General features: G+C 40.4%; 4 protein-coding genes across 5 annotated transcripts in view; 2 read left to right on the plus strand and 2 right to left on the minus strand.

The window, feature by feature from the left end:
* Positions 1-13,797, plus strand: part of commd4 (COMM domain containing 4) — a 61,236-nt gene extending 47,439 nt beyond the window's left edge. The window contains exons 1-8 of one of the 2 annotated variants that reach the window (XM_084018111.1): positions 10,883-10,939; positions 11,227-11,298; positions 11,410-11,475; positions 11,563-11,602; positions 12,087-12,206; positions 12,946-13,026; positions 13,163-13,339; positions 13,446-13,797. In XM_084018111.1, coding sequence (XP_083874237.1) covers positions 10,937-10,939; positions 11,227-11,298; positions 11,410-11,475; positions 11,563-11,602; positions 12,087-12,206; positions 12,946-13,026; positions 13,163-13,339; positions 13,446-13,486 — 600 coding nt within the window. In that variant the 5' untranslated portion in view covers positions 10,883-10,936 and the 3' untranslated portion in view covers positions 13,487-13,797. Of the gene's footprint in view, positions 1-10,882; positions 10,940-11,225; positions 11,299-11,409; positions 11,476-11,562; positions 11,603-12,086; positions 12,207-12,945; positions 13,027-13,162; positions 13,340-13,445 lie in introns of those variants that run through there. The other variant, XM_084018112.1, reaches the window with a different exon arrangement.
* islr2 (immunoglobulin superfamily containing leucine-rich repeat 2) overlaps positions 1-17,533 on the minus strand; it is a 38,755-nt gene that overhangs the window by 5,760 nt on the left and 15,462 nt on the right. The window lies entirely within an intron of this gene.
* Positions 994-9,641, minus strand: sema7a (semaphorin 7A (JohnMiltonHagen blood group)). The gene is made up of 14 exons (XM_084018100.1): positions 9,437-9,641; positions 9,137-9,270; positions 8,449-8,490; positions 8,242-8,337; positions 7,747-7,849; positions 7,459-7,569; positions 7,038-7,180; positions 5,538-5,725; positions 4,877-4,985; positions 4,243-4,438; positions 3,938-4,050; positions 3,009-3,154; positions 2,785-2,843; positions 994-2,692 (listed from the first exon to the last, which is right to left on the minus strand). The coding sequence occupies exons 1-14, from the start codon at positions 9,567-9,569 to the stop codon at positions 2,274-2,276; spliced, it is 1,992 nt and encodes a 663-aa protein (XP_083874226.1). The 5' UTR covers positions 9,570-9,641; the 3' UTR covers positions 994-2,273.
* On the plus strand, positions 13,931-17,509 carry neil1 (nei-like DNA glycosylase 1). The gene is made up of 10 exons (XM_084018109.1): positions 13,931-14,137; positions 14,653-15,131; positions 15,209-15,328; positions 16,214-16,322; positions 16,421-16,499; positions 16,606-16,727; positions 16,808-16,835; positions 16,926-16,996; positions 17,073-17,286; positions 17,390-17,509. The coding sequence occupies exons 2-10, from the start codon at positions 14,677-14,679 to the stop codon at positions 17,434-17,436; spliced, it is 1,245 nt and encodes a 414-aa protein (XP_083874235.1). The 5' UTR covers positions 13,931-14,137; positions 14,653-14,676; the 3' UTR covers positions 17,437-17,509.

A 17,533-nucleotide genomic window follows, 5' to 3' on the forward strand; every position in this document is an offset into this window, starting at 1 on the left:
ATCCAGGTCCTCTCGGGCTCATATCAAGGCGACACCAGAAGCTCACAGCCACCGTATCTCACAGCTGAGACTGCAGTGTGGCGCCGTCCAGATTAAGAGCTGCTGGCAGTAAAGAGATGTTGAAAGATGTTGATGATGTTGAAAACTCAAAGTGCTTCTTAAAGTAGCTCAGCTGTACAGTATGAGGCCAAATACAAGGTTGCCTCCAGTTTGAGCAGACATGGTCTAGACTGAATTAGCCCCGGTTTAAACCTGAGACTCTGTGATCTTCAATATTCATCTGTCGTCATGCTGTGGTTAGAAACACTGCCGGGAAAACAAAACAGCTGAAAACAACTGACATCACGTGTGGTTTTGGTGGAGCCCAATACCACGCATTTTCATATACCATGTGAAGTCATTGTTGTGTTGAAAGGAAACATGTTTTTTCCTAAACTGAGGGTGACACCCAACATCATGACAGCAGGGTTTGGTCACAAACCAGAGAGCTAACACGCCTAGATGAGTGTGCTCGCTCATTTTTGTTCTTACCTCATTTACACAAAAATCACAGCAGTTTATTTGTGTTTCAAAGTATCTGAAAATAAATAAATCAGATTATAATGTGCCACTTAGATGGTGTGATTCAGATTCTACTTTGAGATTTGACATGACTGAAAAGCAAGATAATTCTCAAGAAACGTTTAAACTACAATTACTTAATCTAAAAGAAAAATCTGACAAAAATGCTGGATTTCCAACCAGGCTGATGAAGGGCGATGGCAAAAGAGATACGGCGTAGTTGTGATTAATTTTCCCTGTACAAACAAGATGTACTCACTTTGCTGTCATTAGCAGGGTTGAGACTTTAGATCCAGGAATAAAACAGATTAAATTAAAGATACTTAGTTGTTGCCGGCACTCTAATCAAGCTGCACAGAGTTTACTGAGCGTCACGTCTGATAAACTGCTTTCTTGAAACCACCTAAGAGTGGATCTAAGAGAGAAACAATGTCAGGTCCATTCTTTTTTTAATTTGAATGAGCAGGAAATCATTAATATTCAATTACATTCATCAGGTAGTTTTTCAAGCTATGCAAAAATATACTATTTTTGAAATGTTATGGACACATATTGCACATTTAAAACAACAATTCCTGTTTAAATTCAGACTATGTAACTTTTGAAAGGAGGTCTTCATTTTACAAATGAAAAATGTCATCCATAAGCAATCACACGTGGTCTGATCGGTCGCATATGTGAGAACCCTTTAGCCAGATATTGCTCTTCAATAGACGTAACGCCGCTGGTTCTCTGACTTTTTATTTGTTTTAATTAACATTTATTGCATAATTAGCACTTGTGGCTGCAGTTTGACAAAAGTTACATAGTCTGCCTTTAATATAAATAACTGACTAGAAAAGTAGCTTATAGAAAACTTCAATGACAGACGTGTGCACACTGTATCAAAACGATCCCCTTCAACAACCATCTCCTTTCTGTTCTACGTCAAGTGAAATGTGGGACTAATATATCCGTTGCTCACACTGCAGCTAATGTTGATGTGTTTCTGTATTTTAATGCTTAATTCTTAGAGTCGATGTGCAAACTTAACAAGGTGCCTATTATTTTAGAAGTCACACATTGTCTGCGCTGCAGAAAAATATATTTTCATTGCACATTTTCAAACAAACGCCTCCGTGAACGCTGGCTGTTACAACAAGTGTGGGAAAGTGGAACAAAACAAGGAAATTCAGCAAACGATCCCCGGCTGTCTCCACCCTTCCCTACACCCTCTGACATGTATAATCTTTCAGCAGTGCTGGGGTCAACTACAAAGCCAATAAACACAGGAACGTCACATTTGTCTAACCTCTACCAGACCAAAGAGCTGGCCTCATGTGCACTCACTCCCACAACACCACACCTACGTCCTGTGCCCCGAGCTGCCTTTGGCTTTTTCACTCACGAACACATTTCAAAAAATGTGTGCTATCCTTTGGAGTGGGCCCTTATTAAAAGCAATTCCTTCAGATTACTTTTTTACACATTTTCCCTTGTCTTAAAAAGAGATGTACTCACTCAATGAAGTGTTGCAGTAATTCATGAAGGATGCTGAGGTGGTTGAGAGATCATCAGCTAATCCAAACAAACCGCTTTAGGCACAATTTGGGCAGCAAGGACAAAGAGCCTGAGGATGTTTATGCTACATTTTCAAACATGAGGTCTAGAACAACTGAAAAACCTTTCAAAGAGGAAGGAATGTGAAGTTTAAAGAGTCATTTGTGAACGCCCTATCTGAAAATCGCCAACAAAGCCAGCCCAAGGGTGATCCATATCGTCTGCGGCACAGCAGCCGATGCAGCATTTGTTTTTAAATTTATTTCGTATGTGTTCTCCTTTGTATCTGGAATAATTTGCTCCGTAAGATGATACGCTATCACCACTTTGGTGTAGTCCTTCTCATTGGAAACACACTTGTAGCCACCGTAGTTCTCCTGTGTCATGCGGGGGATGAGGTGCAGGCAGTTAGACTGCATTTGGAGACAAGGGCTGTTGCGGTCTGCATGCTCCCAGGTGTAGACAGCGTGGTAAGAGTCAATAGGACAGGACAAATAGAAGGGGACACCCAAGGGGACCGAGTGAGCTGTCGGCGAATCCACCGGTGATTGTGAAGCCGTCTCCCGTCTGCTCCGGTTTACTTGCGTTTGTTCTACAAGAATAAAAAGAAAAGAAAAAAGAGATGTGACGTTTTTGAGTCGTCGGCAGCAGGCATGTTTGAATGGCAGTCTCGTCATTAGTTACCTTCTGCTGATTTAGGACATACACTTTTGTTGCCATTAATGATATTCTGAATGCCGTCACTGAAAATAGAAACATAGCACATGTTCCAACAAGCACATTTTGAGTGAGTGAGATGCTTCTCTTATCTTTGCATCAACATTTATTCTTATATTTGGCAGAAAGGTGATATTCAGTAGAATACACTTTGTTGACTGATTCTTGGTATGAATACTGTCCACACTTACGGGACAGTCGGGGTGCATCCAAACTCCGTCCAGGCACAGTATGGGTCGCGGGCCAGAACACAATCTGCACAGGACTTGTTGTACTCCTGACACCTCTGGAGGTCCAAGATGTAAATTTTCTCCGAAAAACCCACCACTAACTTTTTCTGAGCAAAGGTAACAAGACAGAAACAGAATTTCACTTTAAACCTGCATTAATAGATTGTAAACACAACACGGAAATATTATCACCATATAAAGTTGCCATAGCGACCATGCTAGCAAATCATTTGCTTCTTACACAGCCAGCAGACATGAAGCAACATTAGCATTTGGAGTTGCTTTCCTGCAAGTCCCATATTCCAATCCTTTTAGCTCTGTTTTGGTCTCCACCACATCGTGATAGAAAGGATTTCTGCTATAAAAAGCTCCAATAGTTGTTAACTTTGTCTGCTATATGATGTTGGGAAGGTAGAGTACAGGTGGTTTTCAGACCTTTTTATCTGAAACTAGTTGCTTGTTTAACCTTTTAGCTCTGTTTTGGTCTCCACCACATCTTGATGATTTTTTTTTCTGCTATTAAATGCTCCACTAGTTGTTAACTTTGTCTGTCTGCTGTATGATCTTGCATACAGGTGTTTTTTAGAGCTTTTGGTTGATTAGAGCTGTAGGACTGAACTAAGACAATGAAGCTCCGGACCGTCAAACCAAAACAGTTAGCTGAAACACATTCAAATACACCGTAGAGCTGAGGGAATCTGTATTACTAAAAGTGAACCCTTTCACACAGCCATTCCATTCAGTTAATATAATAATATTCATTAGTGCATCTACATAAAATATAAACTTGTGAGCAATCAAATTTCATCAATGGGTGACAAGCTGACAAAAACACAACTGGCAACATTTCCATGCACAATGCATGAAATTTAAAATGGCATTTGAAATACCTTTTTGAAGTCAAGCTTCATGGATTGTATGGTTGAATTGCTGGAGAGTTGCGTCTCAGAGATGAGGAAAGGTTTTGACCCAGACTCTAAAACCTTATGGATCTTTCCAGAATCTGTTGGGACAGCACACAAACAGCAAATTGTAGTGGCGTTATTTTTAGAGTCATACTGTATTTTTAGCCCATTGTTCATTGTAGAGATTGCAGACAATGCATGATTACGAGCCACATCAACAGGAAAACACACAAGACATTCATAGCTTAACAAGGTGCGGAAGACCAGGAGGAGCGCACACCCAAACATACCAGTCGCCAAGAGCAGAACGTTATACATGCGCCCGTCCGCTGCCTGCACTCGGTCCACAGCTATCTTGGTGTAGTTGTTGCTGCTTATATAAAATGGAGCTGTGTAATGCATGGAGTGAACCCAGTCGGTCATTTCTGGGTGATCCTTCACCAAATTGATGGTGTCCGGTGCCAGGTTCTTGCTGTTTTTTACACACTGGAAGAGATGTGGACACAAAGTTGTATACTGTAGGAAATGGGAACGTAAACTGAATGTTTGTATGGCACTCAGGTTAAACAACTCTAACATCTTAATCTATACAAAACAGATGTAAAGCATTTGCTCAAGCTATAAACTGAATAGATGGAAGGCATGGGGTTTTACTTACAAGATGAGTCAATTACTCACTGGCTCAGTAAACTACAAGAGGAAATCCTGACATTTCTCTGTCTGTGGGGTGTTTAGTTCCTCAACTTCAGGGTTGAACTCAAATAGACTGAACTGAACCACATTTGATGTGGATAAATAATACAGACACACATTTTCCATGTCCCCACCCTTTTATGTAATGAGAATAAGAGGGTTGGAAACAAAGATAAAACCCTCAGTGGAAGTGTTCTACACAGCAACATAGCAACACAAACAAATGGTTACCGTTCCTGGTCTTGGTTTGGGAATCTCTTTGTTGTAGCCCTTGAAAGATGAATTGTCAAAGATTTCTTCAATCATTCCTATTGAATAGACGCACACTGCTGTGGAGTTCCTAGAAGAGCGACACGATAAATTAGGTAAGCTTTAATATACCGTTGCTCACTGTATATTAGTGGTGGGTCATGATGAGCAGAAGAAAACCCTTATTGGCCTGGGGCACAGGAGAACTGAGGAACTTCTAGATTGGCCAAATTGGGTGTGGTACTCACAAAATGGAACAACTTTGTGTATCTGACAACGCCCCTCCATCCATCCATCCATCCGTTTTGACCACCCTTATATAAATATGTGTCTTTTGTGAGTCAGCCAACTTTCTAGAAGTGCAATACTAAATTGCTGGAGCATCCCTTTGTGAGACAAAAAGTAGTAGGGAATGAAACACTAATCATATGGACTGGTCTGAGCAGATTGATTTTTTTTCTATTCAAAGATCCAGGATTATATATATATATATATAGAGAGAGAGGGAGAGGCCAGGGTTAGAATTGTCTCCATGGGTGGAAAAACACTGAGCTTTCAACTTGTAGCGAGAGTTACTCTGTGTTACCCTGTCAGCGTGTTGCTCATGTTGTTGCATAGTTGCAAGGAAGGGAAAGTGTCTAACCAGCGGTTTGTGAACAGCGTGAAAAGGGCATAGACTCTGGTGTTGTGCCAGTCCTCAGCGTGCATCACGTAAATGTCTTGGAGGCGGTTGAAGTACAGCGACTCCTCTGGAAAACCGCAGACAAGCCGGGCCTTGAGGAAAGACGTCCACATGTTCTGGAAAAATCGTTTCGATCCCCCTTCATCTACCTGCAAAAATGACAGCAATAAATTACATCAGGGAGGTGCCCTTTCCCTTTTCCTGCAAACTGAAATTGATAGAACTCAGTGTTATTTGATACCGGTGTTACATGGACCATGATGCCAGGAACAAAACACCTAATGACATTTAGAGCAAGTCTAGATGTGCACACAAATTAAAAGATTGATGAATAGAATGTATTACACCACGATAAGACCTTGCCAGGTTAGTTAATGGAGAGAGAAGAAGAAGCCTAATTCATTACAGCGCTGCATTAATTGTGTTTATCTCCTTTGTCAAACACTAGCACTGCTATCCCTCTGCCAACTACTGTATATTGCCATTTCTCTTTGGTTTTTGCAATATAAGCGAATCAATAGGTCATAAAACTACTGTAAATAATGGCAGATGTCAACCTTTTGTCCAACATCAAACAGAGATGAAATCTCAAACAGAGATGAAAGGCCGACTGTTAAACAGCAGGTTTGACCGTTGGTGGCCTTTTGTCTGGAAAATACAGGAAGGCTTACCGTTGGAGACACAGTGTTCAAAAACTCTATGTCAATTCAGCGAAAATGAATGTAACAGTGTGTGAGCACATGATACAAAATGTATTCATGTATGTATTACATTATACATCTAATGAGAGCATGTAGACTGTTGATCTGTTACCATTCATGTGTAAAATGATGGTCTGAAAGTTCATCCTTTACGTTGGGAGTAACAGGTCAAATAATAAGAGATTAGATAGAAATAATCTCAACTCAAGGTCCATTTAGTAAGAGTGGGAATCTTCAGTCACCTCACGATTCCACTATTAAACCATTCTCGATGCATCTCTATTTTGGACTGAAATATAATGAGAATTTTTCCTGTAAATCTTTCCAACCAATACCTATTTGTATGATACAGTTGATGCCCTACATTACTTATATAAAATGTGGAAAGATTGCCCAAAATAAATAAATAATAATATTTTCTTTATTAAAAAAAACAATTAAAGGATTAATAATTCATTATAGACTTTTGCATCGATGCAAAATCGTTCAACAAAGCATTGCGATGCATTACGGAATCAATTACTTCTCCTGCCTCTACCATTTAGTCGGCCTTCTAAATGGTGCTTTTGATCATATTACATGGCCTCATCAATATTTCACATTCTTAGTTTTAAAGCAGGCTGAATTATGAATTGGTGGAATGATACTTTCAGTGCCAAATCTTGTTTAATATATCAATACTATAAACAGGACTGATGAGGTTTCAGGAGAATATGCTGTAGCGGTCCAGTAAGATGAGAGCTGCGTGGACTGTCCATACCTTACAAACTCTGGCAACTCTCGATATCCAGGGGTCAGCCTCCGGGTTTCGATCGGAGTTCTTTTCACGGAAAAACATATAGATTTTCTCGTTGTCAGGGTCTTCCCTCCGCTTCACCCAAGACGCAGAGATGAATGTGGGCTCTGTGAGAGGATGGCATGTTTACCAAAGGGCCTCACAGTTTACAGTAAGCCTACAGTAAGCAGACAGTGTTTGATGAACAAGCTTGGAATGCGATGCCAAAACAAAAAGATAATTACAGGGAACTGAGGAGTGGACAAACCTTTATGAGCATTTTAAGACAAACTGATACTTATCAGGTTTTTAATTTGCAAGATGAAGATCTTGCTCGTCTTCCCTGTTTGTGGGGGAATTTTCAAATTCTCACCACATTACAAACTGACTCCAGTTTTTCACCCACCTGAGACCCAGTTGTCATACATCCAGACATTAGTTCTGCTGCCAGCTTTCCTTCTGAATTGTAATGAGCTTCCATCAGTATCCAAAGGCGCAGCCGAATATAGATCGCCCTCTGAAAAATGCAGAGAGCACATGGAAACGAGCGAGGATGTTTAATTATTGAGTGTATTTCTGTGAATGTGCAGCGGTTTGCCAACTCGGCAGCCACTCATGAGTTGACATAAGTCTGGGGCCCCAAGTGCACATTGTGAAGTCTTCACAAACATGCAGGAAACTGGAATCAACATACCTGCTGTGAGGGATATGGAGTTATGGGTGTAAACGAATGGAGAGATGCCCGTCCCCTCATAAGTCTCCACTAGATCGTGAGACTGGTTCTTCGCTGAAGAAGACTGTAGAACCACAGAAAGTGGACAGACCGTTATCACAGTTGGTTGTGATGGAAAAATATCCCAACACAAGCCACCGAACACCCTACTGAAATCGCAGACGGGGTGCTAATTAAAGTTTAATGGGAGCAACAGCTGCTTTGCTATTAAAAAAAACATGCTTTAATCAACTTTGCCCTGCTGTAGCTGGTAAAATTAAATAGCCACAATAGCGGCAGTATCAGTCCAAGGTGCAGATTGATATGATATTATTGGTTGATACTCGCTGCTGTAACCACGCAACATGTTCTTCCAGCATATGTTGTTACACAATATGTACACCTATTTAAGGCATTTTTTTTCATTTCAACTCAACTTTGAGTGTAACATATTCAATGATGTATGGGAACACTCACAAGCTTCCAACACTGCGGTTTGTGTCCATTTGTTCCGCAGACAAACAGGCTGTCTTGAAACTTCTCAATCACAGTGATAACATATTTACAACGGCCCTACAAATACAGAAGCTGTAGTTATTGCCAATTCATCACACACAACTGTTTTTTTTTCTTTTAAAAGAAATAATTTCTGATCACAGAAATCATCATTCTCTACTAACCGACCTCTTGGCACTGTTGTTGTTCCAGGGTTGGCAGAGGGAATTTCTGCAGGAGGACATATTAGTGGACAAAGTTTTCACAGAAAATTATTAACATTAACATTTCAAAACATCACTTAAAGCTCTGGCCAAAAATGATAAGATAAAAACAAAGAAACCCATCTTAGGTTTCTTTCTTAGATATACTAAAAATCTCTTAAGTCTTCTTCTTACATAGTATTAGTGAAAAATAAAGATATTTATCTGTCTTATGGTCAGAACCACTTAGCTCTAATTCTTGCAGCCTGCTTGACACAAATTGTGTCATCTGACTTTTCTGGATTATTATATTATGGAACCTTCCACACATCATCAGGGTCTGTTGCCACATGAACAACAGAGCCTGGTTTGTTTATCACCAGCAGCTGATTAGCAGTGCCTCCTGACTTAAGGCTACATGTTGTGGCTGGTTTTAAAAAGCCAAATCTGTCAGTGGCCACTCAGAATCCTGCTACAACAATGGGTCTGGCCATCTGTTACAGTAGAGCATCTATTTATGACCTCAGCTGCACCACAAACTGTCAACACCAATAAGTCATTACACAAAGGGTGCACATGCAAATACAAGTATTGCAGGTGAAAAATAAAATAAAATAACAAAATAAAATAAAATAAATCATAAAAGATCAATTCAAAGGTTCAGAAACACCCACCTTTATAATATGAAAGTGATCCCCCTCAAGTTTCAGCACAAAATCTGTCCCTCCGACATACATCTCATCCGAGTCATAGAAGAACACGCTGTGGTTCTGATGGACTTGGTATTCAAATACACCACTGATGATATCTAAATGGGAAACGTAAAGTTGGGTTATATCTCAGCTGAGCTAGATCTTACTCTTAGCTGGCTTACAGGGGATTTTAAAAACAGGATTAGGTCTGTTACTCACATTTCTAAAGATCTACACTGATTTGACATCCTGTGACACGGCGGTGAATCAGTGACACGTTACCTTTGCTCAGAAGTCGTGGATTATTTGGGGATCCAAGCGTCGGTGAATTCTGGGCGAGTAGAAAATCCGCAAGGCAGATAGAAATGAAAACAAATCGCATCGCTTGGCGCCTTAAATGATGAAGATGAATCATATTTGTGTTAGTCTGAAGCGTCCTCCGTCCCTCTCCCTGTCCGCAGAATCAGACGACCTGGGAAGAGAAACAGGTGCGTCTCACATATGTGCTCTCGTAATGAACGCCTCCGCTCTCTGCGTTAATGGTCGAGTCGGAAACCGTGACATCGGTGTCAGGGCGGGGCGGGCGGCGGGGAAGTCCCACTGGTCTCTTTTGATCTTGACGTTAAACAAATAGGCAATAAACAGGCTCATAGAGGCTAATATAGTAGCCTACATTTATAATATAATTAAAAAATGTGTACACCGGCAGGTTAAAAAGATCATACATCCTAGGCTGTTTGTCAAGAGAGAAGTGCTTTACTTCAAATAGCCTATAGACAAAAATAAATAAGAAAATTATATGAAATAAAGAAATACATCAGATAGATAAAACATTGATGTGCACTCTTTGATATTGGTGAGATCATATCTGGTTTCCCTGTCGACATGCAGAGATGCTGTCTGAATTATTTCCACCTGTTCCGCCTCCAAAAAAAGACATTGATATAAGTATAACTTAAATAGTGATTTGCCAGATGTATAGCACAAAACCACACAAAAAATGATATAGTGTCCATAGGAATATTCCCCACCCAACGGTGGGTCCCACACATGCTCTTGCCTTCTCAGCTTTTTAACAAAGTTATTCTCATTCCAGTTCATATAAACTCCTGCATATTTGCATGATGAAAAGGATCATCTAACATAAACTATCCAAAATTGTAAACACACATTTTGCACAGGTTTGTCTCACAACAAATTCCTAAAAACCTTGGATTAGCCAACCGTTTTTTATTCTATATTATTATTATTTTATATTATATATATTATTTTTTTATTCTATTCTATTCTACTTCCCAAACAAGGTTGAGGACACTTAGACCTGACTGTATTTATATTTTAAAAACTCATGTATAAAAGCAATTCTCCCAAAGTGATGAAGTATCAAGGTGTAATTAATACCATGCAAATATGATATTGTAACCTATCTTTTTGTTGTGGCAGCCCTCAGTAGTCTTATCAGGTATTCATCACACCGGATGTGTAGTTTTATTGTGAAGGGGTCATCGGAAGTTGTGTGGTTGCCGAGCGGGGAATTGACATGTGTGAAGAGGAATAAAGTCGCACTGAGGACGGCCATTCGTGTCTTTCGTTATTTTATTTTTCACCCAGTATAGGCTCCCTGAACACTCAGTTACAATATAAACAAGAGTTGCCATGCAACATCAGCACCATCACGTGTGTCTGAATGGCAGGCACTTTCGTCCAATCAAATGCGCCGAGGAAACAACTACTTCCTGTTCTGTTCTTCCGTATACAGCTGTGCTCAGCTGACTGTCAGCCATGGTAAACACCTTTAATAATCGTAATATTTAACACGAGTAAGATGATTTCGACGCCGTTTTATGTATAGAACAGTTTAGTTGCATGGTTTAGAAAATGCATTAGGTAATTATAAACGTTAACACTTGTTGTTTCGTCCCCGACTGTTCGGTAGCTAGCATGCTAAGCTAGTGGCCTTTAGCGACAGATAACAGCTAACTTGGTGTAAATGTGGGTGTTACAGTGTCTAAAGGACTCACTTCTGTGACAGTGAATTAAACGACGTGTATGTGATGTATTGTCTTTTGTAGCGGTTTCGTTTCTGTGGAGATCTGGACTGTCCAGATTGGGTGCTAGCCGAAATTAGCACATTAGCGAAAATTGTGAGTAGTTATACGTCCAACATTTACACATTGAAGGAGTGTTCATTCACTGTCCGTTTGTGGTGCCTTCTTATACTAATACGTGTGTTTTCCTCCTCAATAATGTAACAGTCAAGTGTCAAGATGAAACTCCTCTGTGCTCAAGTGTTGAAGGATTTGCTCGGTGATGGCATTGATGTAAGAGTTTCACACATAATCAATTACGTTCCGTTATGTTCACAATCCACTCACCCTGATCAGAACTGCCTTCTCTTTTATTTGTAGTATGACAAGGTTACAAAGCTTACTGCAGATGCAAAGTTTGGTGAGTTCTCCCTTATACTGCAGCTCTATTACCAAAATACTCCATTACAAATACAGATCCTGCATTAAAATGATATGTGAAGTAAAAGTACCGAAGTATCACGGTGTGCTTTAAGTAACGTACTTCCTGGGCTGTTTAGTCTACAACAGTGCCTCGTGTTTTATAAGCGCCTCATGTTTTGTGTGTAAAATCTGAAGATATATGTCAAATATATATATATAGTGGAGGAGCTAGAGATAAGGAATATTGGCCTCTGAAATAATGATAATATTAATGTGAGGAAGAAGTATAAGGGAGCATGAAAAAACTATTAAAGTACCAGTATTTCATAATGAGAGTACTTGAGTAAATGTACTTAATTCTCCTCCACTACTGCTGGTAGTATATTTTAAATATAAGTTATACACAAACCTATAAAATGGTCATAGTTGCATTGCATTTTATGTTATAAATAATTAATTCATGACATCAATCCATCTTGCAGAGAGCGGAGACATCAAAGCCAGTGTGGCAGTGCTCAGCTTCATTTTCTCCAGTGCAGCGAAGCATGATGTTGACAGCGAGTCTCTGTCCAGTGAGCTGCAGCAGCTCGGTCTGCCGAAAGGTTAGTCCACTGGGGTTGGTATAAAAGTTCTGATTATGTTGTGTAATATGTATTCACGCATGTACACAGGCATCTTTCCATACTTCAATTTGTGCCAATAGCAGTACTGGTAGTGGTACACTACACTGGTCATAGTACTAGTTGTTTAAGCAGAACAAAGGTGGAAAAAACATCATATGCCATATTTCTTTAATTACTTGTAATATTTCAGTGCGAGATGTTTGCATTGAGTAAGAACTTCATGAATACAGAGTTATTCTAAGATTTGCCCATTACTTAATATCAAACTGTGCTCAGAATATGAGTCCAAGCACGGAAATCTAATATAAACAAATGCCAGAAACACACAGATGCCAAATCGCAGCCTATTGTATTATTTTTGGAGATTACGGCATTGCATCTTTGTCTACTCTGCAACTTAATATGCTAAAACGCTGCAGGTAGCTGTCACTCGATTCGTCCTAGCACAATGCACAGTGTGGACAATGCTGATGGGTGGGTGGTGTGGTGCATTGTGACTTTGATAGTCACAGTTGACTCAAAGTCACAGTTGACCATTTTATTTGATGTTTCCAGTACATTTTCCCTGTTCCTTTATTCTTTTATAGACTGGTTACTTCTGTATTAATGTGCTGGCACAGTACCTCTGCTAATAGTGTGTTCAAACCCTTTCATGTGATTATGCACTTCAAATAAATCTTGACTTTACTATTAATTACACATGCTTTTGTTATTTTAGAGCACACAACGGGGCTCTGTAAATCATATGAAGACAAGCACTCCGTGCTGCAAGGCAAATTAAGAGAGACGAGTCTGAGATGTAAGTATTGCCATCTATCTTGTCCTTTTCGAAAAGGGAGACAAATATTACTGATGATCAGAGCCGTTTTCCGTGAGGTTGCTGACAGAGAGGTTTCATGATTCGATTCTCGATTCTGCCTTGTAATGAATTTCAGTGGGCTGTTTGGAAGCGGTGTCCTGGCGCGTCGACTACACTTTGAGTTCCAGTGAGCTGAGGAAGGTCAATGAACCGATGATTCAGCTTAAACTGCAGGCACAAGGAGCAGAGTCAGGCTCAACAGAGACGACTGTTGTTTCGGTTTCTGCTGACAAGTTTAGAGTCTTGCTTGCAGGTCAGTTCTGCATCTTGTAAAATCACAGTTCTTCTCGCAATGTTCTTCCACTTCAAACAATTATAATCAGCCAGATTTCTGATTATTTTCCTCTGTTTTTCTCCAGAGCTCAAACAAGCCCAGACCATGATGAATGCACTTCAATGAATATTGGACCGTGAAGTTAGACCTCAACATCAGATCAAGAGATGGACATAAATGATAGTGGAAAAAAAGTGCCAAAATTGCATGTTGTATAGTACATTTCTTTTTCTATGAATTAATGTGAATGGCTCATTCCTTATTTGTAACAACTGATATTTGTTTTGTATTTTTCTACCATATTAGTCATAACTGGTGGAAATGTGTCCAGACTGAAAAGGAATACTGAATGGGTCGTTTTTGTAAAATATTGTATATTGATTCACATATTTCTATATGAATTGTGCTCATAAATAACCATTAAAATGTGAAACACGGATTTATTTGTATCCTTTTGTAAAAACCCAGTTAATTGTTTCGATTCATTATAATAAAAAGTGACAAAAACATTCACCTACACGCGAAACGAATGAGAAATGGTTAAATAGTGTGCGTGAAAACACGCTGCGGATCTCGCGATATTTTCGAACGCATCCATTCCCACATGGTCCCACGGTGAAGTTACACAACATGTTTGGTAACAAGCATGTTATGAAAACCTTTAGGTAGTGTCGAGAGAGGAATCCGAACGACTCCATCGGTCTTGTGTCTGCAGCTCCAGCTTTAGTCGGTTGAAGTGGCTCTATTTTCAACGGCGCTGTCTACTTCCTGGTTTGGGTACGTGGTTTTACCACTTGTTCCTCGCGGCTCAATGAAAACGCCCACTTTACCTCTTCAGCGCGCGTTTAGCAGCGTTTCCTTTGTTGTTCTTTGGTTGTTTTCTCTGCAATGCAGAAACACTGTTGTTTAGACTAAGGTAACAAAATACACGGTGAGAATGTGGTGTAGAAGCGAAGGTTTTACGCACCCTGCCAATCTGAAAATCAGGCATAAACCACGGTATTTGGGGTGTTTTTTTTTTATTTTATTTTTTTTAATATATTGGATTTTTAATGTCTATTCATTCACCTAATTGTCAAATTACACCTCTCTGTTCATTTTATAAATGCTATTTCAAAGCTGTCTTTGCATTTATATAATGTTTTGGCAAAAGTTCATATTAAGTGTTCCATTGGAAAGTTTTTAAATGTAAAATGCAAACACACACACATCCTCAGTGTGAATGAAAGGTTGATCAGGCTCTTGATATATTTTGTGATGTTATCTTTGCTTAGCTGCTTTCATCTCCGCAGAACGGCTTCATTTGTTCCAACAAGATGCCTGAGGGACCGGAGCTCCATCTGGCCAGCCTGTACGTGAACAAAATGTGCACGGGAGTGGTGTTTACTGGAGCGGTCACAAAGTCTGACGTCAGCAAGAGTCCTGATGTGCCCTTCACCTGTGAAGCCTATCGCATCTCCGCCACTTCCAGAGGAAAGGAAGTGAAGCTCACGCTGACCCCCATGAAGAGCGATGTTCCAAAACAGAGAGCGAAGGCAGGGCAAGCAGACCAGCCCATGGATGTCGTCTTTCGCTTTGGGATGTCAGGCTTTTTCCGCTTCACCGCAGAGGATGAGCTGCCCAAACATGCCCATCTGCGTTTCTACACCAAAGCGAAGCCCTGCAGAGTGCTGAGCTTTGTGGATGCACGTAGGTTTGGCAGCTGGCAGCCCAATGGGACGTGGCAGCCTGATAGAGGGCCCTGCATCATGTTTGAGTATGAAAGCTTCAGGTTAGTAATGCTGAGAATGCCACTCGAGTCGCCTGCTCAACCAAATTGTCACGCTGACCAGTTTGTGATGTTTGCAGAGAGAAGGTTGTGTCACACCTGTCCGACCGTGCCTTTGACCGGCCCATCTGTGAAGTTCTGCTCAATCAGAAGTACTTCAATGGGATCGGGAATTACCTGAGGGCTGAAATCCTTTTCAGGTGATGAACAATGGAGAACATTTTCATTTTCTATGGCTGAAAATGTCATCCTTAAATGACTTGTTTTGTATGCCGAACAGTTTAAAACCCCAACATATTCCATTAACAATCAAATAAGAGAAAGAAAAGCAGCAAATAAAGTATTTGTTCAATACACCAATCAATAAATTAAATCTCTAATGAAATACTTCTTCAGTAATGTCATCATAAAGTCTACATTTATTCAGTCATGGCAGGTTTAGTTCTCAGAGCCACATGAAAACCATGACATCATGTCACCTCTTCATAAAAATGAAACCAGTGGGTTCCACACAGTGAGGTATAGAGGTCAAATTAGGGTGGGGAAAAAAGAAAAAGGAAAAGTTGGATAAGTGCTTCCCTGATCATTAATACATGTGTATTTATTTAAAGGGAGACAACAAATATTTCCAGTCATATGGCTGGTTTGCATCTGCAGTGCCAAATGGAGGAAGCAGTGCCTAATGGAGACGACCAACAGTAGGCCTATGCACAGTTTAGAAAGAAACAAAACAAGATTAGCAAGAAGCCAACAGGGAGTAGCTTTGCTTTAGTGCTTGCTTATAACAATGATTCATAAATCAAGGCCAGACCAGAAAGGCTATACAAGGTTCTCTTTTGTCTCTGCAAAGTGTTTTTCCTGTGTGTTTCTGATTGGAAGAATAAGGCAGAGAGTATGCCGATAGTAATGTTGACCAAACACAGAACCAGCTCTCGAGAGTCTCAAGGCCGGTTTCTCTCCAGATATGAAAAGAATGTTTTTCTTTGATCACATTTACGTGCAGCCGTATGATGCCGACGCACTTTGAAAACAAGAGGCTTTTTGTTTGACAAAAGAACGGGTCTAAAGTGGTTTATCTTTTTCAGATTGAACATCCCACCCTTTGTGCCCGCCAGGACTGTACTGGAAGGCCTTGAGTCAGAAGATCTGTTTGAAAATGAGAAGCCTGTGAAAAGTGAAACCACAGACACAAAGGTGAAAGAGCCCAGACGGAGGCTCACATTTCTCGGATCATGAGACACTCGCCACTTTACATTTTCTAACAGTGCCTCCGTTTGTCTCCTACGCACAAGACCGCAGACGGAGTGGAAGGGGTATCGGGCGACCTGCTCAGACTGTGTCATACAGTACCTCTGGAGGTAGTCAACCTAGGTTGGTTCCATGTTTGAGTGAACGACGAGTTCGTAATTATTTACATGGGAGATAATACACAGATTTCCCTGTGGAATGCCTATTTTTTACCGCCTTTGTGTTTTAGGTGGAAAGGGCTATGATCCCCAGAAAGCAGACTACTCTGACTTTGAGGCGTGGCTGCAATGTTACTATGTGGTGGGAATGAAATCTATACGGGACCACAATGGCAGAACCATGTGGTTCAAAGTGAGTTAATAGGGAAAATCCTATAATTCAATCTCTGACACCAATGTCACTGATACTGATGCGTACTGTTCTAATTTTAGGGAGATCCAGGCCCCATGGCACCTAAAGGTACTTTTAATATATGAAACCGAGCTTCAGCGGGGATGAATCAGGGGAAAAAAACCTATGCATGAACTAATCTGTTTTTTCTCACAACAGATTCAAAGTCACCCAAGGCAAAAAAGAGAGCAAAGAAAGAAGACGACCATGATGATACAGTCAAGGAAAAGGTACTTAGCCTTCCTTTTGCCTGACGACTAATTCAATCTACAGATTTAACTCTCAACATAAGTTTGAATTCATTAGGTGGCCAGGAGTCGCTCAGAAAGCACACCAAAGAGGAAGGTGGTCAAACGGGAAACTGTGACCAAAACACAAAAGCAACAAAAGACTGCACATCCGAAGGAAGCCGGATCCGAGAGAAGAAAGACCGAAAAGCCCCAAGAAGAAAACCCACGCAAACATGAGAAGAGATCAACTGCCAACAGGACGAGAAGCGGCAGCGCAGAGCCAACTGCAGGTGAGCTTGTGATATTCTCTCCAAAAAGGAGAAACAAACATCTACAGAGGAAGGGTTGAAAATTAAACAAAGCCACATTTCAATCTCATCCTTCTTGTTGCAGGTCCACAGAGGCAGAGCGTGAGAGTGACCAGGCAGAACAGCAAATAAAAAGGGAGGAGGCAACACTGTATGGGATGTATGTTTTTATACTATTAAATTGTTTTTAATAAAACACGTTTTTACAAAAGTGCTGAAACTTTATTGA

This window comes from Eutrigla gurnardus (genome assembly GCF_963514095.1).
Source record: "Eutrigla gurnardus genome assembly, chromosome: 9".
In the NCBI taxonomy this organism is placed as follows: Eukaryota; Metazoa; Chordata; class Actinopteri; order Perciformes; family Triglidae; genus Eutrigla; species Eutrigla gurnardus.

Excerpts from the sequence above, each read along its gene's own strand:
- neil1 (XM_084018109.1), top strand. The coding sequence starts at position 14,677 with ATGCCTGAGGGACCGGAGCTCCATCTGGCCAGCCTGTACGTGAACAAA. Across the intron at positions 15,329-16,213 it reads AGGGCTGAAATCCTTTTCAG|ATTGAACATCCCACCCTTTG; the intron begins GTGATGAACAAT and ends TATCTTTTTCAG. Across the intron at positions 17,287-17,389 it reads CAGCGCAGAGCCAACTGCAG|GTCCACAGAGGCAGAGCGTG; the intron begins GTGAGCTTGTGA and ends TTCTTGTTGCAG.
- sema7a (XM_084018100.1), bottom strand. The coding sequence starts at position 9,569 with ATGATTCATCTTCATCATTTAAGGCGCCAAGCGATGCGATTTGTTTTC. Across the intron at positions 9,271-9,436 it reads TCCACGACTTCTGAGCAAAG|ATATCATCAGTGGTGTATTT; the intron begins GTAACGTGTCAC and ends TTTCCCATTTAG. Across the intron at positions 4,439-4,876 it reads CCAAACCAAGACCAGGAACG|TGTGTAAAAAACAGCAAGAA; the intron begins GTAACCATTTGT and ends CATCTCTTCCAG.